General features: G+C 58.4%; 1 protein-coding gene and 1 long non-coding RNA gene across 11 annotated transcripts in view; one reads left to right on the forward strand and one right to left on the reverse strand.

The window, feature by feature from the left end:
* LOC112914652 (uncharacterized) overlaps positions 1 to 19,926 on the reverse strand; it is a 64,980-nt gene extending 45,054 nt beyond the window's left edge. Inside the window, exons 1-2 of one of the 10 annotated variants that reach the window (XR_011994771.1) lie at positions 19,443 to 19,926; positions 9,507 to 9,564 (exon numbers count right to left, since the gene is read on the reverse strand). This is a non-coding gene — a long non-coding RNA (uncharacterized lncRNA). Of the gene's footprint in view, positions 1 to 9,443; positions 9,565 to 19,170; positions 19,269 to 19,442 lie in introns of those variants that run through there. The other 9 variants (XR_011994772.1, XR_011994768.1, XR_011994769.1 and 6 more) reach the window with 9 other exon arrangements.
* Positions 19,927 to 20,234: 308 nt separating this feature from the next.
* On the forward strand, positions 20,235 to 21,809 carry POU3F1 (POU class 3 homeobox 1). The gene has a single exon (XM_025992242.2). It carries the CDS (start codon positions 20,272 to 20,274, stop codon positions 21,661 to 21,663), a length of 1,392 nt encoding a protein of 463 aa, XP_025848027.2. The 5' UTR covers positions 20,235 to 20,271; the 3' UTR covers positions 21,664 to 21,809.
* The last annotated feature ends 2,763 nt before the right edge of the window (positions 21,810 to 24,572 follow it).

Below are 24,572 nucleotides of genomic sequence, written 5' to 3' on the forward strand. Positions count from 1 at the left end.
ACCAACTTCAGAGGCTTGGGGCTGGGCCAGCCCCCGCAGAGCAGCTCTACTGAGTGGGGAGGGGCCCTGGAGCTCCGGCTTTGCCACCTTGCTCCCTCCCTCCCACCCACCCTCCCCAGCAGGTTATCAGCGTGAAAACAGGAAGGCTGGCAGTGCTATTAATAATACATGAAGCCAGCTCTGCCCCCGATCAGGCGGGCAGGCAGAGGCGGAGAGGCAGCTCCAGCCCCCAGGGAGGGAGAGCGCCAGGCTGCTGGGGGCCAGCCTGGCTGGGCCAGGGGGCAGGGGCAGGGGTAGGGGGAGCCTCCCTTCCTTCTCCCATTGTTTGCTTTGTGGCGTCCAGCACTCAAGGCCAGGTGCGGGCGCTCCCTCCATCGGGCTGTCAACTCCCTCCTCCTTGGAAACACAGCCTGGGTCTGAGTCTTGCAGAAGCTGCGGCCAGTGGAGGAAATCTGGTCGGGGATACAGAAGACCCAGGTTCTGGGACCTGGGAGGCCGCAGGGGGGGGTCAGAGGAATAACGCGAGCTCTGGCCTCAAACCGACCTGGATCTGAATCTTGGCCCAAGCCCGCCCACTGTGTGACTTCAGACAAACCGCTTTACCTCTCTGAACCCCTGATTCTTCATCTACAAAATCGGAGACTGCTAAGGACATGGTGAGAATAAACAAAAGGACAGATGCAAAACCGTGGGCACGTGGTAGTTGCTCAATACATGGCAGCAGGGCACTAGGAGTGTTCCTCCTAGTGTTCCTAGGACTCTGAACTTGGGCAAGTTTCCTTCTTGCCTGAGCCTTGATCTTCACACCTATAAAATGAGGAGGCTGAAGCGGGTGCTCTCCGAGAGCCCTCCAAGTGCTGGCGGGATTTCCGTGACTACAGGGTGAGAGATCCCAGGCCACAGATGGGGTCTGAGAAGCTCCCCAACCCCTCCCCCCGACACCGCAGCCCTCTGGCAGCCCCCTGGCAGCCCCCTCTCTGCAAATACCATCCCTGCCCCAGAATGCTCCTGCTCCAAGACCCAGGAGGTCTGCTGTCCGGTCCACCGTGGCCTCAGTCTTCCTGGTTATGACACTGGGACAGCCACCCTGCCTTAGCCATCTAAGGAAGGGGTGAGCAGAGGGCAGGTCTGGGGGGGGGGGGCAGTGTCCCAAGGAGACAGAAGCAGCCTTGATCCTGAGTCATCATTAGAGAATCACAGAGAGCTCAGGGCTTGGGGCGCCACCGGTCCTTCCTACCTGCACTCACTTGCTCATCCGTTGCACAAATACCTGAGGTTTTGACAGCAGCCCTCTGTCCTGATTCTCCCTTGTTTGTCCCTCCGAGGCTCCTTCAGGAGCTCCTTTTCCTCAACTAGCCCTTTAAATGAAGGGGTCCCCAGGGTTCTGTCCTTGACCCCTTCCTCTCTCCCACTCACTCTCCTGGTACCTTCGCCTGCCCCACAGACACATCTGTCCCGATGCCAACAACCCCAGACCTCCTTCCCCAGACCTGTGGACACAAATGCCCACCAGGCATCTCCAAGTCCATGCCTCACGGGCATCTCAAACTCAGCAAGGCCTGGGCCCAACTCGCCATCTGCCCCCAATCCCGTGTCTCTGACCATTTCACCTGCACCCCTCCTCTGAGCCCGACACACACCCTACCCTGTGCCACAGCTTCAGGAGCCACTGGGCTCCCTCCTCTGCCTCCCAGCTCCCCCCACAGCTGCCTGCAGACTCGTCCAAATCACGGCCCATAGAGAAGGAAAGGTTGTTTCAGCCCTTGGTCCCATAAAGCAAAGAAAACCCCAGCCTGGGAGTCAGAAGATGAAGGTTCAAGCCCCAGCTCTGCACTGAACCTCACAGGGCCTCCACTTCCTCAAATGGGGACAACAAAACACCTGCCTGGTGGGACAGGGTCGTCGTGAGGATTAAAGGATCGGCTGTGGTGGAAGCATGTAGCAGGTGCCAAGAACACATCAACACATGTCAAGTCTGACGACGACGGTGGTGCTGGTGGTGCTGGTGACTCGGTCACCCAAGAAACAGAAACAAATAAAGGCAGACCTCGTCTTCAAGGAGCTTGCAGTCCAGCAGGAGAGGCTATCATGCAAAAATAAAATAACTATAAAGCAAGCGATGAATGCTTTTATGCTCATAGGAACAATGAGCCACTTGGGGGCCCGGGGGTGGTGGTGGTGGCGGATCTCGCTGTGCCTGAGAGTCAGGGGCTCTGGACAGGGATGGGGCATTTGAGCTGAGACCGGAGGGACAGGGAGGAGTTCCCCAAGCAGAGAAAAGACAGACCAGCATCCCAGGATCTGAAGTCCTGCTCCTTCTGAGCGAGGCGCCACCCCCTGAGGACCCAGAGAGCCCTCTTCCCCCACCGAGCGGAGCAGGTGGGTGGGCACGTGGGTCAAAGGCAAACTCCCTGCAGTCAGAGCTGCCCCAGGTGCCAGCAGAGACCCTCATGGGGCGGCTCTCAGGGCACAGGGCTCTGCAACCCCCTCCAGGGTTCAGGACTCCAGGGATCCCCTCTCCCTTATGCTGTCTCCCCAAATGCAAGGTCCATGAGGTTTGGTCTCCTCACTCACGGCCACGACCGGCTCCCCGTGCCCTGCACCCAGTGCCAGGCACAGTGCTGGTCTCCTTAACCTCCACCCCCACTCCAGGGTCTTCTCTGTGCCTGCAAGTCTGGATGTCGGGGAGGGGGAACGACCAGCGGGGACGGCTGAGTCCCTGTGCACGCAAGTCTCCAGCACTCAAAAAACAGAGATGACAGAAAAACCCGTCTGCTGCCTCTGTACTGCCAGGCCCCCTCTCCCCAGCGCGACAACTGACAACCGTACTTCCTGAGCGACAGGACCCAGGGGGGAGAAAGAGGCTGCAGACAGTCCTCAGCTAGTCCCAGCTCTGTCCCTGCCTGGCTGCGTGACCTTGGGCACACTTTTATCTCCCTGGGTCCAGTTTTGTCCTCGGTAACTTTCAATCACTCAATCAAGATTCACTGACCGTCTATTTGATTCTGGGTCTAATCCTAAGAACAGGGACTATGTTGGTTAATAAGATACACCAAGTCCTGGCTTCACACGGCTTGCATTCTTTTTTTTCTTTCTTCCAAAGATTTTATTTATTTATTTGAGAGAGAGAGAAAGAGGGAGCAGAGCACAAACGGGCAGAGGGAGAGGTAGAAGCAGGCATCCCCCCCGCTGAGCAGAGAGCCCGAGGCAGGCCCGGATCCCAAGACCCCACAATCACGACCCGAGCTGAAACAGTGGTCTAACTGGCTGAGCCGCCCAGACACCCCATAAGGCTTAACATTCTAACTGGGAAAACAAACAATCAAAATGTAACAGACTGAATAGGTGACATGATGTTACAGGAGGGTAAATGCTCTACCCAAGGGATTAGAGAGGAACTGGGAGGCGTGTGTTTTAGCCAGGTGGACAGAAAAGGCCACCCTGGGAAGAAGAGGAGAAATCTGAATCAAATGGGGGGAGTGAGCACGTGTGAAGAGGTGGGGAAATCACTCTCGTCAGAGGGAACTGCAAGTGCAAAGGCCCTGCGGTGGGAAATGAGCTTAGCCAGTTTAAGGAGTTCCAGGGTAGCCAGAGTGACTGGAGCAAGGGAACAAGGGAGAGGACAGCAGGAGAAAAGACCTGCCGGGAAGCAAGAGGATGGATAGTTCATCCAGGGCCCTGAAAGCCATGCTAAGCACTTAGTTTTCACCCTGTGTGAGATGGGAGCATTTAAAGGTTGCGAGCAGGGGCGCCTGGGTGGTTCTGTCGGTTAAGCATCTGTCTTCAGCTCAGGTCATGATCCCAGGATCCTGGGATTGAGCCCCACATCGGGCTCCCCATTCAGCAGAGAGCCTGCTTCTCCCTCTCCCTCTGCGGCTCCCCCTGCTTGTTCTCTCTCTCTCTTTCTTCCTCTCAAATAAATAAAAATCTTTTTAAAATATTAATGAAATACAATAAAATACAATAAAATTTAAAAAATAAAATAAAATAAAGGTTGCAAGCAGAGGAGGGACATGACCCATCCAAGATTTTAAAAGATCCTTCTGGCTGTTACGGCAACAACAGACCCTGGGGTAGCCCTGTCTGATGGAAATATCACGCAAGCACACACGTAACTTAAAGTTTTCTAACTGCCATTTACCAAAAAAAAAAAAAAATTAAACAGGTGAAATTAATTTCAATAATATATTTTATTTCATCTAAAATATTATTTTAACATAGCATCTATATTGAAAAATCATTAGAGATATTTTCTTTTTTTTTTTTCATACCACATGTCTGACATCCAGTGCATACTCTACATTCTCTGCCTATCTCAATTTGGACAAGTCACGTTCCACATGCCCTCCAGGGACATGGGGACACCGTGAGGGACAGCGGAGCTCTAGAGGGACGGGAGAGAAAGCAGGGCGGCCAGGTAAAAGGCAACTGCCAGGTACGGAAAGGCGGGGCTTAGAACTGAGCGCTAGCCGTGGAAGGAGCTAGATTCCTGGGCAGCAGGCTCAGTGCCAGGGGCTGGTCCTTAGAACCTCAGTGACGGGGACGCCAGGGTGGCTCAGCAGTTGAGCATCTCCCTTCGGCCCAGGACGTGATCCTGGAGACCCGGGATCGAGTCCCACGTCAGTCTCCCTGCACAGAGCCTGCTTCTCCCTCTGCCTGTGTCTCTGCCTCTCTCTGTGTGTCTCTCATGAATAAATAAATAAAATCTTTTAAAAAAATTTTTAAAAGAACCTCAGTGACCTCTCATCTGATCACTCCCCAACCTGCAGGCTCAGGTGTTGGTCTCCGAATGACAAACATAATACTGACCATGGCGAACATCCACAGGCCACCTTGCGTCCTAGGTACTTTCATCTCTCTGCTGGCTCGCGTCACCCTTATTACCCAAGGTCACACAGCTTCCCCCCGCCGGGGCTGCCTTCCGGCTCCAGACCCTTAACCACCACACACTCCTGCCTCTGATCAGAGCACACGGGCACCCAAATCCTCCTCTTCAAAACCGCTCAGCACCTCCCGTGTGCCAGGGGGCACGCGTAGGGCCCTGGACCTTCCGAGCTTACCCACAGGAACCCAGACGCCTGTGATCTTTCTCCTGGGGAGGGGGAGAGAGCTTCTGCCCAGGAGGGAGGGGGCTGCGGGGACGTCCCCTCCAGCTCCTAGGCTCCTGCGTCTCCCAGACCTCACGGAATCTAGCCCTGTCTGTTGAGGAAGAGGATTAAGAAAAAACAAAGATGGTGGGGGGGTGGGGGGCTGCTGAGCCAAGCCCAGGCTGGGGGCCCATGGTTAGAATTAGCGCCATGGGTCAGATTCCCTGGAAATGCTCTGAGATTATGACCTCTGCATGAAGGAGGTTTACTGTCACTGTCACTACACTCGGAACAACAACAGCAAGATGGGGAGGCAGCAGTGGGCAAAGGCGGACACTCACACCAAAGGAGCCAGGCTCCTGGGGAGCTCTGCAGCTGGGGTGGCCCTTCACCAGTGTCCCGAGTCGAAGCAAGGGGACCTGAGCTTTGCACACCCCTCACCAACTGACCAGCCACTGGCTGCAGGCTGCGTCCGGGGAGGAGGCATGACTTTGGGCAATGAGCCCCCTACTTTCACCAAATCACCAAAGGCAAGTCCCAGAGCCAGATTCAGCCAGCAGCCGCCAAGGGCCCACAGGACTACAGTCAGGCGGCCAAGGGACAGGAGAAAGAGGAGGGGGGTGGAGAGAAGAGGGAGAAGAAGGAGAGAGAGAGGGAGAGAGAGAGAGAGAGAGAGAGAGAGAGAGAGAGGCCTCCTGACCTGGACAGCTTCTTCCTTCCTCCTGGAGGAGGAGTAATCATGCCACGGGGACAGGAGCACCAAGCACTAGGCAGCCAAGTCCATAAAGAGCCCGGGCTGAGGCGGGGCGGGGGGGGCCTCAGGCACTGGAGGAACCCAGGCCCAGCTGGGGGCTGTGTCTCTAACTCACTCACCACCCCCTGCCCCGTGGGGCCCCTTCTGGCTGGTCCTCAGGTCCCCAGGCCCCGTCCCAGCTTGGCAGCTCCCCTCCCCCACGGTGCCCCACAACAGAACACATCCCTGCCCCCAATCCAAGTCCTTCTCAGCAGGCTATTGTGAGGTTTGAATGAGCTTAAGCAAGTGGAAAGTTTTGGTCACTGTGGGGGCTACCCACATGGGAGGGGGCTGTTATTAAGCTCCACGCTCCCTGCCCCGCCATTGGAAGAGCTGCCCCCCTGGGCCCGCTTTCTTCCCTTGCCCCGCCCTTCCCTCCCCTGGCCCTTCTCATCCCAGCCTTCAAATCTCCCTTCTCCTACCTGAGAGTCTCTCTGAACCTCAATCTCTATAGCCTTTTCTGTGTCACCCTGTCCTCCTTTGGGTCTTTGACTATGGCCCCTCCTGCCAGTTTCACCTCCAACCAGGGCAGCTCCGAGCCACCCCGCAGATGTTCGCTGCCCACCTCTCCAAGCCAGGTCTGAGAGGGTCAGGCAGGAGGGGGATTGGCCTGAACTCTTGCTTCCACGGCAGCTCCTCAGCTCCAAGCTCACCCTGCCACCTCCCTGACTCCCTGTTCCCTCACCCGGCTCCTGCTCTCACCAACAGGGCAGCCAGCCCCTGACCCCAGTTCCCAGCCTGTTTGTTTACCTACAGTGGTGTGGAGAGGCTCCGCAGCAACACCACTTTACTGCTCCAAAAGCTCAGTGCTGGCAAGGGGCCAGCAGCTCCTGCAGCAGTGCAGGCAGGCCGCCAAGCAGCAAAGCCCCGCCCCGGGGAACAGCACAGCATCCTCTAGGCTGGGCCATGGTGAGGGTCACAAGCCTGGCCCTGCAGGGGTAGGAGCAGCATGCAACATCCCCATTCCCCGGGGCCCCAGGGTGCCCAAGCCTGGCAGCTGCTGACAACCCCACAGCCAAGACAGAGCTTTTCCTATTGGCTCAGTAGAAATGGGAGCCCCACTTCTCAAGGAGCTGCTCTAAGAACCAGGTGGGGAGAAGAAATAACATAAACAGAAGGGTCACAAATGTATAAACACTGAAAAGCTCCCCAACAACATGCACTCAATAAGTATAACTGAACCAATGACTGTGCATTGTTCAGTCTGCAATGTGTTTGATAGATGGGTGGGTGGATAGGCGGGTAGATGGGTGGATGGGTGGATGGGTGGATGGGTGGGTGGACGGATGGGTGAGTGGATGGGTGGATGGATAGACAGACAGATGGGTAAGTGGGGGAACAGGTGGATGGATGGATAGATGGGTAGGTGCATAAGTAGGTGGCTGGGTGGATGGGTGAGTAGATGAGTGGATGAATGGATGAGGGGTAGGTGGGTGGGTGGGTGGATGGATGGATGGATGGATGGGTAGGTACATGGGTAGGTGGATGAGTGGTAGATGGGTGGGTAGATGAGTGGATAGGTAGATAGAATGGAGTCATGGTTTGCACGTTAGCAAGCCCATCAGTTACCTGATCTCCCTTTACCTTCATCCCACCCAGAAAACCCCCTTTGCCAGATTTCTTTATTCACCAAAGACTGACTGAAGCACCAGCCTCCCTCCTTGGCTTCTGAATTATCAAGCAACTTTTCTATTTCCCCGTCTGTCCCTTGTCCTGTGGATGAGAATGCGGAGCCCAGATCACAGACACGGGTGGGTGGTCGGGAACTAAGAGGCTGAGGCCTGGACCCTGACTGTCTCACAGAAAGGACAGCTGGGGCCAGGCGAGTACCACCCATGCTGCCTCCAGCAGAGTTAGCAAAGCACAGGGAGTGTTTGGGGACGGTGCCATCAGACAGCAGGAGTGGAAGCTTGTTTTCTCCCCGCCAGGAACCTCAGCCCTAAGCTGAGACTAGGTTCCCTGAGCAGAGCCCAGAGGACAGGGCCTGAGCTGTGCGGGGAGCTGGAGGGAGCCAGGAGCTAAGCGGTGGAGGGGGGACAGGGAAGATGTGGCTGAGAGCCTTAGGGAGAAGACGTTCTGAGGCAAGCCTGGCTGGATGGGATTAACCCAGGCACCTCATCTTCTCTAGCTTCAATCTGCTGGGCCTCCTCCAGGAAGCCCAGGGCCTGACCCTGAGCTAGGCCCAGCCAGAGCACGAGAAACTCTGGAGCAGAGAGGTCCTCAGGACCACCCTGCCTCACCCATGGCGGGGATCCTGGTCTTTCTGGGGTGGTAGACTCTAGGTACCCCAATATGGCTGGGAGATGCGAAGAGACTAGAGGAACCAAAGGGAGCCCAACTGTCTCCCCAGGCTTCCCCAACCCTCGTGTCATTGTAAAGATTTTTAAAAGTAATATATGGGGGGCACCCGGGTGGCTCGGTGGTTGAACATCTGCCTGCGGCCCAGGTCGTGATCCCGGGGTCCTGGGATCGAGTCCTACATCGGGCCCCCCGCAGGGGAGCCTGCTTCTCCCTCTGCCTGTGCCTCTGCCTCTCTCTCTATGTCTATCATGAATAAATAAATAAAATCTTTAAAAAAAAAAAAAAAAAAAGAAAGCAGACCTTGAGAGCATTATGCTAAGTAAAACAAGACACACAGAAAACAACAAAAACTATATGGTTTCCCTCATATGTGGAACCTAAAAACACAAAGCAAATGAACACACAAAACTCAGAAATACAGAGAACAGAACAGCAGTTGCCAGGCTATAGGGGTGTTGGGGGGGTTGATGAAATGAGTAAAGGGGGTCAAGAGGTATGAGCTCCCAGCTATGAGATAAATGTCACCGGGATGTAACGTACAGCACAGTGACCACAGCCAATAAAATCGTGGTGCGTGTTTGAACGTTGTCAAGAGGGTAAATTCTACAAGTTCTCACCACAAGAAAAAAAAAATTGTAACTTTGTAGGGTGATGAATGGTAACTAGACTTATCATGGTGATCATGGCCCAGTATATGCAAATATTAAGTCATTTTGCTCTCCAACACTAATAATGTTAATACATCAATTACGTCTCAATATATGCACTATATATATCTGTATATATATACACACGCATACACTATACACACACACACACATATATGTAAAGGGAATTTTCTAGACTCCATTGCCCCCCAAAAAGTATGAACAAGTGAGTGAATCTTAGCTTAGCTACTCTACTTCAAACGCTGGAAGAACAAATCAGTATTATCTCTCTAGCTACCAAGGAAGATGTACGCAGTTAGCTCATTCCAACCCCAGGGCCTTTGCATTGTCCCGTCCGCCAGGAGTCTTTTCCCTCACCTCTTCACACAGTTCACGCCCTCACTTGATTCTAATCTCTGCTGTTGGAAATGAGAAAGGGCTCTTAGCGCTGGTTGCTTGGAGAGCTCCCCTGTCTTCCCAAAGTTGTCTCTCCTTCTCCAGTCTGGGACTCTCACCAAGTACACGTACACACACACGAAGACAATCCTAACTAGACAGTTCCAGCGCCCCCCACCACCCATCCAGAGCTAGAACTTGAGTCACAGGGTCTCTGACCTGACGGATGATCTCTCCCCCTTCACTGGTGACCATTCGCGTCCATGCATGACAAGGGCTCACCCAGGCCACAGAAGAGGTCACTCTCTGTCCCCAACCACACCGTCCGTCCCAATCAGCCCTGGCAAAAAAAAAAAAAAAAAAACACGGTAGCATGCAAACAGGAGAGTCCAATGGCCCAGGATTTAAGAATTCTTGCTCTACCACTTAAGGAAAAAAAATTATATATATATATATATATATATATATATATATATATATATATATATATATATATAGTGTGTGCCAGCCTCCATGCTAACCTCCCTACACTTGAGCTCTTTTTTTTTTTTAAGATTTTATTCATTTATTCATGAGAGACACAGAGAGAGGCAGAGACACAGGCAGAGGGAGAAGCAGGCTCCCTGCGGGGAGCCCGATGCAGGACTCGATCCCGGAACCCCAGGGTCACACCCTGAGCCAAAGGGAGACACTCCACCGCTGAGCCACCCAGGTGCCCCCACACTTGAGCTCAGTTAAGCCCCACGACCATGAAGCAAGGTAGGTGTTTATCTGTATTTTACTCATGCCTGAGGCAGAAGACACTAGTGAAGTGCTAGGGCTCTGGACCGAGACAGAGCTGGGTTCGAATCTATGCTCCTCTGCTCAAGTGCTGTGTGGCCTTGGGCAAGTCACTGCAGCTCTCTGAGTCTCTGCTTCCTCCTCGGTAATGAGGAGATAAGACAGTCACTGCCTTTGATCCTGCTGAGGATCAAAGGAGGTTAACAGATGAAAGTGCCGCAAGGTGCCAGGCATGCAGCGTTCAATCAAGGTCGGGGCCTGCCCTTCCCTCCTTATCTCGCCTGCTCCTCCGCCAAGGTTTGCAGGCCGAGACTGGTCTTCCCCCTGGTGCCACGCACAGGGCTGGGCACAGCCAGCACACACAGAATATTCTTGCTGGTTGGCAGATTCGCCCAAGGCCTTGATTGCAGAGAGCACTCCCTCTCCCAGAGCACCCCAGCAGGGGACTCCTGCCTGCCCTGGCCAAGCACCAGGGGAAGGTTCTGGAAGGGAGGCCCCTTCCTACCTCTGATCGTCTGCCCTGTTTGGAAGCCCTCTACCCACCAGGTGTCCTACCCTCAACCCCAGATCCCACCCTGGTTCCTCGAGTCTGAGTTCCTGCCTAGAAAGTTTGGCAGGCACCCTGGCTTCTCCAAGACGGAGTCCCACCAAGAGCTCACCGGTCACTCACCCCGGTGCCTGGAGCTCTGACCCTGCCCCAGCCCCTCGGCTAAGCCCTGCCACAGGCTGACAGACACCCACACTCCTACCAGCACCCCAAATCACCCACTCTGGAGCCCTGGGCCAAGACTCAGCCCGGACTGCCCACAACTCAACCCTGCGGCTGCCATCCACCAACCCATCCACAGCTGTCACCTTCGTGCCACCCCACAGCCCACATGCGTACACCCCAGGCCTACAGCCGGTCCCCATGAGCCCTGCCCTCCGCGGGACCCCGAAGCCCGGCAGAAGAATCACTGACGCACTTTGACATTAATCAAAGACACTCATAAATAAATATGTGTAAATCACATGCAAACCCAGGTGGGGATTTACATCTCGTTGCTGGGTCAGCATCTCCCAGCACCAGGGAGCTTTGGAACGAGAGCCCTCTCATGGAGGGGTCCACTGAGCAATCCCAGATTCACCAGCTGAGATTCTCGAACTTCCAAGCTGGGAACATCGAGCAGCATTTACTGAGTGCCTACAGTATGCATTCTCCCAGACGCTAGCTCCCGCAGACACTGACCGAGACAGTCCGTGAAAGGCTGAGAGCAGCCCCTGGCACCCAGGAAGCACCTGCTACGTTTGACTATGATTACTAACACCATCCTGAAGCCTCCGGTTCTTCTGAGCGCTTTGGTGAGGCTGCGATGTATAAACCCGGGTAGAAGTACTTAGCACAGTTCCTGCGCATAGTAAGCACTCAATAAATCTCAGCTATTTTTATTAAACAGTGTGTGTCTACGCAAACACATTCTGGAAAGACATAGTCGCTAGGAGCAGTTACGAGGGGCGAGGCAGAGAGATTAATGGAGGACTTCTGCTTTCTGTTCCGTGCATTCCTGAGCTAAAGGATTTTTACAAATGAGCCTGTGTTGCTTTTATCATCGGCAAAACCTATAAAGATATTCCTATTTGGTAGAAGAAAAGCTGCCAAGGCAAAGACCCCGCTGTGGGAGCACCCACTTCTCAGCTACTTGCCCGCCGTTCTGCACCTCTCTCTACGCTCCTGGGAATCCACGTCCCTCTGGACCTGGCAAGTGCCAGGTAGGTTCGGTTTGCTCTGGACACATTTATATTCATGACGCCTTATGTGACATTCCCCCCTCCCCGCCCGCCCCGTCTGGCAGGGCCAGCGAACCTAGGAACCCTGGAACTTTTCTGAACATCAGCCAAGCCAGGCCTTGGTTCTTTCTCCCACCTGCCCTCAAGGATTGGGCTTTCGTCAGCTCACCAGGTACGAATGACAAGATAGGTCCTCTTCTCTGAAGCCCACGTCTTCTAAGACTGAAAGCCAGGGTCTACCTCCTTCTAATACTAAAAGCCAGTATTCACCCCTCCAAGCCCCCACACCCACCCACTCACCCATTTAATAAAAAGAAGGAAACAGGGTCACAGTGGCCCGAGCAGGTGCTCATTCAGCAGACACTCTTCACCGGATCCACCCCAGACCAGGAACCGGGCTGGGTGCTGGAGAGCCAGTTGCCTCCCCCACCCCCCCACCCCCAGGAGCCCAAGGCTGGAGAGGCAGACACGTGAAGGGGAGGGACAGTGCGGGCCTGCAAATGCTAAGGGGGAGGTGGTCTGCACCACAGCAGGTGGAGGCAGGAGAGAGGTCACAATCCAGTCTAGAGCAGGAGCAAGGAGATCTCCCAGAGCACGTGAGCCTTGAACCAGGATGCGACAAACAGCAGGGGGGAGGCAGTCCAAGGAGAGGGAACTGCGTGGGCAAAGCGAGGAGCTGCCAGGGCCCCGTGTGTTCGTCGGAGCAGAAATTCCGTGCTGCTGGATTCAGAGGGTCGGCAGAGGCAGGACCCCGGGGGACTTGGGCCCTTGAACCCAGTGAGGAGCGGTGGAAGGCTTCTCGGGAGGCGAGTGACACGTCTCAGTTGCATCTGAGGGGAGCACTCCGACTCGGCTCAGCTCGGGCACTGGGGGGGAAGGGAGACTCGTGACTCTCCTGGAGCCACTGAGGTGTAGGCTATGGCTCTCCCTGGAGGCTCCTACAGCCAAGGCTCAACGGGCCTACAAACAGGGGTAAACTGAGGCACTCTACCTAAGGGTCTCTGTCTGGTAGAAAGGAGAGCAGGGACGTGAGTCTGACATGCACTCTGTTCTCAGCCGCAAACCAAAGTTGAGACTCGAGGGTGATTTTATCTGCGATGACAAGTCCACCCCCGGGCTCAGACAGGTATTGTTCCAGGCTCGGGCAGACATCCCCAAGTCAGACAGATGTCCAGGACTCAAACAGACACTGCCCCCAGGCCAGGAAGATGTTGCACCAGGCCCGGGCAGATGCTGTGCCAGGTTCAGACACATGTCCTGGGCCCAGACGGAAGCTGTCCCGGGGCCAGATAATGTGCGGGGCTCAGCCAGGTGTCCCAGCCTCAAACAGATGTTGTCTCTAACCCAGGCAGATGCTACCCTAAGCTCACACAGATGTCTGCCACCAGACACACATAAAGATGCTAAGAGGTCCTCGGGAAAATATAATTCCTAAATCCTCCTTCGCCACTCCCACCCTCCACCTGCTTCCCTCAAGAAAGCTGAGGAAGGCCAGCCCTGAGCCTGGCCAACTCTCTCCAGAGCCCCCTACCCAACGGAGCCAAGGAGTTGGTCTGTCCCGATCGTTCTGTCCTTCCCTCGGACCCCAGGCCGGTCGGCTGCACGGATGGAGGGAGGCACATACAGCAGGGCAAGGAATGGGACTCGTGCGTAGGACCGCAGGGCATCTGGGCCATGGCAGCCGGGAATGCCCATTCTCCCCAGAGCTGACTACAGGCAGCAGGGGGCGGGGGGGGGGGGGGGCGGCGGTTAATGTCAAGGAAGGAGTGGGTTGATAGGAAGGCCAGGCCCACTAAGTCTTACTTCTAACCCACACTTTGAGCTGGGTGGCGGGAAAAGGTCCCGTGACCTCATCCCCATACTCATATCTCTGCCCTAAACATCCTAAAAACATCATTACCCGCTCATTTGAGAGTAATTGCCTACTTCTCCAGAGCTGAGCAGCTCTGGGCTAGGGAGCGAGGGGGGGCGGGGGGGGGGGCGGATAGGAGGCCGGCCCAGGTGGATGTAAAGAGGGAGACCGGCCCACCATTCATCATCAACTTGGCTGGAAGGACGATCCTGATCCTCCACCTCCTCCTCCTCCTCCACCTCCACCTCCTCCGAGAGCCTTCACAGGGATGCCCCAGATCAGAAAGGAAAGAGACCTTCCCCCTCACAACCTGTGCATCATTCTCAGGGCAGAGCTAGGGACGCGGGGGTTTCATGAATATGCAAATTAACCTCGAGCCAAGCCCGCAGTTCTCTGCCCCTCAGGAAGGTGAAGAAAGGTGAGGTGTGGTCTTGAAAACCACTCTCCAACAGACCCACCTCCTGACACAATTACGAACCCTGATGCACACACAGACCAAGCACAAGCACCCTAACACAAGCACACAACACTTTAGGGAGATCTGCAGAGTACTAACACACGAATTCACACAAGCACACCACGCCCCCAACACGCGATTGTCAACACCGCACCACAGTCTAACACGTTCCCCCCCCCCACCGCTGCACCCCCACCCAAGCTGCCCACTCCCCACCTTCAATCAGGGCACAAAGTCAACACCAGGCCCGGGGAGGACACCTCACCTTTCTGATGAAGGTGACAAGGACTTCAATTATCATTCGCTGCTCCCACCCCAACCCCGCGGTGGTGAATTTTGCAGCCATCCAGATGAAAAGTGTGTTTAAAAAAAAAAAAATTTTTTTTAAAGAAAGAAAGAAACTCAGACCCAGCCCCAGCCTTTCAGAGTGATTAATCCCTGCTAATGATTTACCGATTTGCAGAGAGCGTGTTCTGCATAACCGGATTGTGGGCATTAACACCAGCTCAGAGGCTGCTTTTCTGCCAAAAATGAAAGTAAATTTTAAGAGCAATTGACCACCGCTAATTTCAATATTCTACTGATGCCCTGGGAGGACCCCCACCCCCCCACCCACAGGCTTAGGGGCTGAGGCAGGGGGGAAAACATGCAAGGGAAGGTTCATCCCTAAGACAGATTTCACCTTCCATCGCTCCTTCCCTTCACCCAGACTGAGCAACGGGGAACCTTAGATTAAACTGGAGAGGCTGCTGCTTCCTCCCCTGCCACAGGCAGTAGCACCCCTCCCGCCCCTCCACTCCTCTACCCCAGGCTCTTGCCGGTACAGACGGGACAGAGGGGGTTAGGACACCCGGAGGGGCCGAGCGTCGAGGGGAAGAGGTGGGGGCTAGACAGCCCAGGACAGGGATCACACAGCCCATGTGGGAGAGCTTCCTGGATGGTGGGGAGCACGGTGAATATGCCTAGCTGGCACCAACCTGCCTGCAGGCAGCAGACGGACACAGGGACCCCTGCCCTGCCCCAGGTGGGAACCTGTGACAGCAGGACCGTGCCAGGCTCTTTTGGTCAAAAACAATCCAGCCCAGAAAGAGGGGTGGGGGGAGCACGGGCGTGGTGGGTCGCTCCTGCCACCGCTGCTGAGCAAGAACTGGCTGGGGAGCAGGCCATTCCACTCCTGCTCACACAGCCTTACTCACCCTGGGCAGCCGGGGAGAAAAACCAAGCCACGCTTTCCAAATTTCTGTGGGGGGAGTGATCTCATCTCGCCTTCGCAAGCAACCCACCGGGGACCGCCCTGCCCAGTTTACAGATGAGGGTACTGGTCCCAATGTCATCCGGCAGGCCCGAGCCTGAGCCAACCTGGGACCCTTGGCACTCGGAAAATGCAGGATCCAGGGCGTGAGGAGATGACCTGTGAGTGCTGGCCGCGTCCTGTCCCCCCACTGCCAGTCAGGCCTGTCCCCTACCCCCAGAACCTCAGAGCCCACACACACAGACGGTATCTATCCTAAGACACCTGCTCCCTGCTGTAGCCCTCCCCATGGGCCCGGACCCGCCTCTCCTTAGCTTTTCTTGGCACTCATGACTTATAGTAAGAAATCTCGGGGGACGGCCCTGGAGCCTGTCTTCCCCCAGCAGTGCAAGGCCTCGGGTCTGCAGGTGCATCTGCTCTCAGCGCTTCCTGGACTCCAAGTACCCAGTGACCGGACGGCAAGACACAGCGCAGGAACCCAGAGTCTAAAGGGGGAAGCGGCCAGACCCAGCTGCCCCGTCCCCTCCCTCCCCGATCTTGCTCGGTGTGCCATTGTGCTGGTTCGCCTGTCTGGGACGTGCGTCTGGAATGTCCCAGGGCATATGTGGCGGCACAGGTGCTGGTGGTGAGCGTGGCCGTGTCTGAATCTCTCGGGCGGAGGGTGAATGCAGATCACAGAGTTGGTGTCTGTGACTCGGGGCTTTGCAGAGAGAACACGTGGGGCTGGAGTTCACCCCTGCAGACCCTCCCCTGCCGCCCTGCCTCAGCTGCGAGACCCCCCACAGTGAGGGCCCCATCTGCTGGAGGCTCGGTGACCTGTGTCAAATGAGCAAGCGCTCGGTCACACTCCAGAGCCTGGAGGAGGCCGCACCACTCTGGGAAAGCCTGGGCAGCTCCTGGCCCCGGGGGCGGGCTGAGCAGGGGCCCCGCTGGGGACCGGAGGCCCATGAGCCTCTGAGACTGGCGGCGGCCTGGCTGGGAGCTGCCCTCCACAGACAAGGAAAGTGAAGAAGAAGAAAGAATAGGAAAAGAAAGGGCTTCCCTGCTTCCTTGGGACCAGCACTGCTGCTGAACGGCCCGGGTCAAACTCGGAGCTGGGCGTGTAATCGTGCCACGGGGTGTGGGTGTATTCATCGCAGTCTGTGATGTGCGGGGTTGGCTCCTTGTGCATTCGTGGGGAGAGTGTGCCTGTGTGTGCGGATCCATGTGCATGGACAGCAGGGTGTGATTATTTGTGTGAACTGCTAGATAAGAGCCTCCACGCTCGTGACCCCAAGGGCCTGCAGGTCTCCTGCATCCGTGTCACTGAAGGAATGCCGGCTTGAGCCTATTTCAGCCTGTGTGCGGGTCCTGCGCCCATTTTCCTTTTGGACACACGTCTGTATGTACAACTGTGCATTGGTTTGTGTGACTGTGAGTTCCAGCCCAATGGGATCCCTCCGTGTGTCCCTACTGTGAATCCCTATGTTTGTCCTTAGGCCAAATTGCATGTGTGTGTGTCTGCGCGTTGTGTGTGTAAATGCACATCCATTCGCATGCCTGAACCATTCAGCGTCTGCACGGGGCAGGCGGGCATCAACTGCCAGGTCCCAGTTCCCCACCCCCTACTCTGTGAGGGTGGGGCCCCTGGAGACAGGGGCTGTTTACATGCAGGCATCTCTGCCAACAGGCATGTCAGAGCCCCAGGCATGTCCCAGACCCTCCAGGAACGAAAGCAAGGAGGATATCAAGACTTCTGGGGAAAATCTGACTCTCAAATGCAAGAAAATGTTGACTCCGGACTAGATCCAGGCATGGTAGAGGGTCTCAAACTTCCATAAACAGAGAAAGGAATGTTATCGTTATCCTTCCCTGGTCTACACTGCCTGCCCCGGGGGGCGGTATCTAACACTAGAGCTTCCGAGCAGTCCTGAGAAGCACGCATTGCTCTCTCCCTGTCTTAAGATGACAAAACTGAGGCTGCGACAGGCAAAGCAGCTAGCACAGAGTCAGGGGGCTGCTACTGGGGGGGGGGGGGGCGGGCGGGGGGAGGGATGGGGATGGAGCCTTGCTGGTAACCTAGGAGCCTGGCTTTGCTGCAGACACCCCTCAATTCCGCACATACCTGGGAACTTGGCGTCAGAAGCCCCAGCTGGCCCCCGCCTGTCCCCGGAGAGCTACCAGAGATGGGGCAGTGGGCTCTCTCTGCTGCGACAGCCAAAGCCACTGCCCCCGCAGGCACCCGCCCCCATCCCACAGCAACGGGAACAAGCATGAGGAAGAGTGGGACCTTCATCAGTTCTGCAGCGTCGGACAAGCTCCGCTTCTTCATCTCTGCCCTGGGGATAATAATCTCAGGGCCCTTCTACAGGGCTGAGATGTGCAGGAGACATGGGAATGAACGTAAAAGCACTGCACCCGTGGGGCACTGTCCTTCAAGTCTCGGTGGCGATTCAAAGGCTGGACATCGTTACACCTGACCGCTGCCCAGACACTTCCATTCCTCCAACAGCAACTGAGACACTCATTGAATCAGACCACCGCAGCTACAAGGGACTGAGCGGTCAGCTGGTCCAAACCTCCACAACCCCACTCGAAGGATAAGGAAACAGATTTGCTTAGACAGGGGAACTAACGTGCCGTTTGCTGGGCACTCATGATAGAAACCACCAGAGTAAAAGCCCTTCCTGAGAGCCTTCCCTCCCCGCTCCCCCCATTGTCTCATCCTACCCTCTGCCTGCCCTCAGTGAGGCAGGTGGGCTGCCTACAGTCCTGTTAGTCCCAATTCACAGGGAAGAAAACCAAGAGCTACAGAAATTGACCCGAGTTATTCTTGCCCAGAAAGCTGGTGGCAGGTCCAGGTAGGAAGCCCATGCTTGAGTGTCATGCTGGCCTGGTGAGGGCTGGCGTGAGAGGCACTTTCACTACAGAATTCCCACCTTGGCCCCACCTCTTGGGTCTTGGGGACGGGTCAGGGAGACAAGTGCCTTATGATCTCATGAAAGAACAGGGACTCAAGGTGATCACTTCTTGGGCCAGAGTCCAGGAAAGCCAAGCATCCCCAGCTGGGTTCGGACACAGAGCTCCATCACAGCTCTTGCAGCAAGGGTGGCACCCAAGAAGGCTGCTCAGGACAGTGGCCAACGGCCAGACAAGGACCCTGCCTTGTGTCACTCCATCCTATGAGGGCTGGCCAGAGGCTGGTCTGGGGTGCTCAAGGGCCTGGATGAGCGGTCTGTACCCAGGCTGACCCCGTGACTCTGCCTCAGGACCATTCCCACTGCAGCTGGCACCTGAGCCCCCAATCACCCTTATTCTATTCACTGAGGCTCTGTCCTACGGTCCTAACTTGTCCAGCAGGGTCTAGCTGGGCCCCCAGCTCAGTTCTGTGATCTGAGACCCCAGGGCCCTGGAATCGACAGATCCACTGGAGGTTAAGACCAGACCGGGTGTGGGGGGGGGTGGGGGGAGGTGAGCTGCCAGCTGGAAGACTCCCTGGGACCCAAGCCCTCTGTGCAGGAAAGAGGTGGAGGCCGCAGGTCACTACGCTGGGCCTCCTCCCACCCAGCGTGGGGCTTAGAGGCACAGACTAGCTGCACTGAGGTCCGAGACCACTCGGGATCTCTCCAGGAGGCATCAAAGAGCTGGGGGGACAGGAAGATCCCCGAATTGCAAGCCGCACGTTTCTAACAAGGCGTCCTCCGTCTCAGCTCCCTGCTCTGCAGCCCCCCAAGGCAAGCCCGCTCAACTCCAGCCTGGACAGCTCCCGGCCGCGCGCAGGACTCCAGGAGCGCGGCCGCCCTCCCCCAGGTCCCCCCCAGGTCCCCCCAGGTCCCCCCAGGTCCCCGCCACTCCTCACCAGGAGCAAGTTTCGCGTCCGGGCGTGACCCCGTCGTGACCCCGGCCAATGAGCGGGTCACGCAGGGAGGAGGAGCGAGAAGGCGGCAAAGTGTGGGACAGACCCCCCCCCCCCCCGGGGCCGGGATGTCCCCAGCCCCGCCGGCGGCGCTGCCCCGGAGCCCCGCGCTGCACCTCGAGGTCCTCTGCCGCGGGAAGCCCGGAGCGCGGCCTGGCTCCGGAGGCTCCCGGGTCCCCGGCGCGCCCGCCCCGCGCCGCCCGCGCCGCACTCACCTGGTCCGCGGAGCCCGGGGAGGCGAGCCCGCGCCCGGCGCGCTCTCGGGGCCGCGTGGGTCGGCGGAGCCGCGACGCCGGGTCTGGCAGGGGCGGAGGGACACGGCTCGGCGCCGGGGGCAGCCCGGGGGCGAAGGCGCGCCCGCCCCGCGCCGCCCCGCGCCGCCTCCCGCTCGCAGCCGCCTGGCCCCGCGGGGAGCCCGGCCCGCCGGCAGCGGCGCTGCGCAGCGAGGCGCGCGGGGCTGGGCCGCTCCCCGGAGCCCGAGCGCCTCCCGGAGCCGCAGTCCCCGCCGCCGCCGCCGCCGCCGCCGCCGGCCGCCCGGGCGGGAATTCGGTCCGCGCGGAGTGTGGGACCCGGCGCGCGCGGAGTCTCCTGCGCCGCGGTGCGCGGGGCCCACGCAGGCGGGACGGGAGGGGGCGCGGTCCCGGGCCGCCCCCGCGCCGCTCCCCACGTGGCGGCCGCGCCCCCGGGGCGTGCGTCCGCGCGGCGGCGGGGCCGTGAATGAAGCGGCGGCGGCCAATCGGCGGCGGCGGCGCGCGGGACCCCGGGAGCGAGGCCCAATGGCGAGCTCCGGGCGGCCGGGCCGGGCGGCGGGCGGGCGGCGGGCGGGCGGCGGGCGGGCGCGGGCGGGCGCGGGGGGCGGGGGCCGCGGCCGGGGGGCGGGAGGCGGCTCCGCGGGCAGCCAATGGGCGGCGGGCGGGGTGGGGCTCCGGAGCGCCGAGCGGGTCGGGGCTTTAAGCCGGCGGAGCGCGGCGGCGGGGCCCGCAGACGGAGCGGAGCGGCGGCGGCGGCGCGGCGCGGGGCGCGGGGCGCGGGGCGCGGGGCGGCATGGCCACCACCGCGCAGTACCTGCCGCGGGGCCCCGGCGGCGGAGCCGGGGCCACGGGGCCGCTCATGCACCCGGACGCGGCGGCGGCGGCGGCGGCGGCGGCGGCGGCCGAGCGGCTGCACGCGGGGGCCGCGTACCGCGAAGTGCAGAAGCTGATGCACCACGAGTGGCTGGGCGCGGGCGCGGGCCACCCCGTGGGCCTGGCGCACCCCCAGTGGCTGCCCGCGGGCGGCGGCGGCGGCGGCGGCGGCGACTGGGCCGGGGGCCCGCACCTGGAGCACGGCAAGGCGGGCGGCGGCGGCGCGGGCCGGGCCGACGACGGCGGCGGCGGCGGCGGCGGCGGCGGCGGCTTCCACGCGCGCCTGGTGCACCAGGGGGCGGCCCACGCGGGCGCGGCTTGGGCGCAGGGCGGCGCGGCGCACCACCTGGGCCCGGCCATGTCGCCGTCCCCGGGGGCCGGCGGGGGCCACCAGCCCCAGCCGCTCGGGCTGTACGCGCAGGCGGCCTACCCGGGGGGCGGCGGCGGCGGCCTGGCCGGGATGCTGGCCGCGGGGGGCGGCGGCGCGGGGCCCGGCCTGCACCACGCGCTGCACGAGGACGGCCACGAGGCGCAGCTGGAGCCGTCGCCCCCGCCGCACCTGGGCGCGCACGGACACGCACACGGACACGGACACGGACACGCACACGCGGGCGGCCTGCACGCGGCGGCGGCGCACCTGCACGCGGGCGCGGGCGCGGGCGGCGGCGGCTCGTCGGTGGGCGAGCACTCGGACGAGGACGCGCCCAGCTCGGACGACCTGGAGCAGTTCGCCAAGCAGTTCAAGCAGCGGCGCATCAAGCTGGGCTTCACGCAGGCCGACGTGGGGCTGGCGCTGGGCACGCTGTACGGCAACGTGTTCTCGCAGACCACCATCTGCCGCTTCGAGGCCCTGCAGCTGAGCTTCAAGAACATGTGCAAGCTCAAGCCGCTGCTCAACAAGTGGCTGGAGGAGACCGACTCGTCCAGCGGCAGCCCCACCAACCTGGACAAGATCGCGGCGCAGGGCCGCAAGCGCAAGAAGCGCACGTCCATCGAGGTGGGGGTCAAAGGCGCGCTCGAGAGCCACTTCCTCAAGTGCCCCAAGCCCTCGGCGCACGAGATCACCGGCCTGGCCGACAGCCTGCAGCTGGAGAAGGAGGTGGTGCGCGTCTGGTTCTGCAACCGGCGGCAGAAGGAGAAGCGCATGACCCCGGCGGCCGGCGCCGGCCACCCGCCCATGGACGACGTGTACGCCGCGGGCGAGCTGGGGCCGGGCGGGGGCGGCGCATCGCCGCCCTCGGCGCCCCCGCCGCCCCCGCCGGCCGCGCTGCACCACCACCACCACCACACACTGCCCGGCTCGGTGCAGTGACCCCGCGGCCGGGCCCCCGCGGGCGCGTGGCGAGGCGCCGCGCGGCCGGAACTCTTCTTTTCTCTTTTCCTTTCTTTTCTTTTCTCTTCTTTTTTTTTTTTTTTTTTTTTTTTTTCTCTTTTTGTTCGGTTGCTTTGGATTTTACAAAAAAGAAAAAAAAAAAAAAAAGCCCAGAAACTTTCGAACCTAAACCAAACACCCGGACGACCCTCTCCGGCGAGGCGAGCGGCGAAGACGGCCCGACAGGCTGCGTCGCCCGAGCCCCCGGGAGAGAGGAGCGAGGATCCGGGACGCGCCAGCTCACCCCGCCGCCTGCTCCCCGCCCCCATCCCCTCGGAGACCCCCGCCTCCCCCTGCACCCCTCCCACCCCCGGGCTGTTCGGGGCCGGATCCCGGCAGCGGCCTCCCCGCAGCGACAGGTAACGCGGTACGGGGTTAGGGACCCCCGGGAGAGAGGATGGAGACAGGAGGGCCCCCTGCCCCAGCCTGCGGGTCGAGGGTGAGGGACTGTCGCTTAATCCGCTCCACGCCTCTTCTCTCCCGCAAGGATGCGCCCCATCCCCCTTTTTACCCTTCCTCCGGGCTTGGTTTTGTTGTTTTTGGTTGGTTTTTTGTTTTTTGTTTTTTACGGTTTTTATTTATTCACGGAGCCTCTCCCCGGCTCCTGGGGTCCTTCTAACTCCGCCCGCGCCCTTAATTTAAATCGCTGTATACTGTATTTATCGGGGCCCCGGAGGGGAGGCCGCGAGAGCCGCGTCTGTGTATAAAAGCAGGAAATAGCCAAAGCTTTAATCTAGCCTAATTTATTTTCCCCCTTACCTCCCCCTGCCCTTACGCCCCACCACCACCACCACCATCACCACCACCACCATCGCTCCACCCCCCCCCCAAAAAAAGCAAAACAAAAACAACAAAAAAAAAAAACTAACAAAAAAAAAAATTCGAGTGTTCATTTTTCGTTTCGTTTTATCCGAGCTGCGATTCGGTTCCCGGCCACGCGGGAGGGGTCTGCGCTCCCCACGCACACCCCGCCCCCCCGGGAAGAGGCTTCTGCCCCAATGCAAACTGACCGCGGCCCATCAGGGCCCCCCCCCCCATCCCACCCCTGCTCCCCGCGGGGCACTGCCCTCCTGGCCACCGACAAACGAAAACTTGAAAAAGTTGGAGGTATTTTTTAACCAGCTGTAGAAATAAGCCGTTCCCTGAGAACCCTCTGCCCTGATTCCCTGCAGCCTTTGCCCGCTCCCTCTCCAGCCCCACCTGAGATGCGGGATGCCGGGGGTGGCCAGGAGAGAAATTCCCCAAGTTTGGGGTGAGGTGGGAACCATGTAAATATGTGAGATATGTACACACTTGGCGGGGAGAAGAAACATTTTTGTGCTTGGTTTTTATTTTTGGTTTTTCCGGGTTGCCCTCCATCCCCATCCGAAAGGATTTTGTACACCGAATAATCCGAAGGAAAAAAAAAATATTTTAATATGATTTCCAGATTTCTGACCCATCTCTATTTATTTTCTGGATGTGTTTGGAGCTTCCCCCTTCTCCGTTTCTTCCGTTCTGTTTGTTACAGTTTGAATTTAAATTTTGTTATTTTATTTTATTTTATTTTTATTATTTTTTGGAACAATGTTTTGGTGCATTCTTTGTATCTTTATTGCAAAAATAATAATAATAATGTAGACTGGGAAGTTCCCTTTATATTTATGTTATAGTAAATATTTTATTACTCACATAAACATGTACCCCAGGGCTGTGTCCTGTCCTTTTTACTACCAGGGTTGGGTCGGTTTGTGGGTAAATGTGCGGATACCCTGGCTAACCTCCCCTAAAGTTCTGGCCACACTATCTTGGAAGAGGGTGACCACGCAGACCTTCTTTCAGACCAGCCTGTTAACTTGGGCGACAGTTGGGCCCCTGACTCAGCGAGTGAGCTTAGGGAAGACACTGCCTCGTGTCTCCTCCCGTACACAGACTATCCTGAGACCAGACCAGGGCCTCCGACACTGCAGTCACCATACTGAAATGGGGACAGCCGTTCCTCGGGCACAACGCAACTGCTTCTCAGCCAAGGAAGAAGCCTGCCTCACCTGGGAGGGACCACCAGCCTGGCATCTTTGTATCCCCACCCAAGACGCCAGCCCCAGCTTCGGTTTCACTCTGCACTCCACGTGTGAGGGTCCAGGCCAGCTCTAACCTTCCAGGTCATGGGGCTGTTGGAAGCAGGGTCAGGACACACCAGCCCAGCCCGCTGGCTCTCCACCCTCAAACAAATGGTGCCCAAACCTACCTGGATCTGCTGGGAGTCCCAACAGCTTTGACAGCGGCCCTGCAGGTATTAAGTGGGCCTGGGGAGGGAGTCCTGCCTGTTGGCTTAGGCAAAGCCAGTCCCACCCGTCTGCAAACAAGCCACGGGGCCCAACTTCCCTTGCAGAGGAATGAGCCACCAGAAAGCCCTCCCCTCTCTCCAGGGATGGGTGCCCAAGAACTACCGCCCCCCCCCCAACTCAGGGAGTGATGCGTATGCCCATGGGAAGATTCGGCGGTTGTGCAACCATGACCAGGGTGGGGAAGACACGGTCTCAGACGTCTGCCTACTCAAGCTTTCAGCAGCGGCGTCTCCCCCTCCCCAGTGTCATGATGGTGGGGGCAGATCGGGCCTCCAGGGCCCAAGCCCAAGGTTGCCCGTGACCCGGTCAAGATCCTCATTGCCTTTAAAGCAACTTTTAAAGGTATTAACAAAATATAGCTCTTGCTGTTTCCTCCATAGATGCAGTTCTTTTCCCTTCTCAGGAGAAACCACCTGAGGTTTCTGTCACTTTTCATGGACACAAAGCCTGAAGCAGCACAACCACTTGACGGTGGAGAAAGCTGTGTCCCTAGTGAAGGAGGATGGGGGGGTGCTGGCCAAG

This window comes from Vulpes vulpes, chromosome 10, assembly GCF_048418805.1.
Source record: "Vulpes vulpes isolate BD-2025 chromosome 10, VulVul3, whole genome shotgun sequence".
In the NCBI taxonomy this organism is placed as follows: Eukaryota; Metazoa; Chordata; class Mammalia; order Carnivora; family Canidae; genus Vulpes; species Vulpes vulpes.

Coding starts and splice junctions, on each gene's coding strand:
- POU3F1 (XM_025992242.2), top strand. CDS start 20,272: ATGGCCACCACCGCGCAGTACCTGCCGCGGGGCCCCGGCGGCGGAGCC.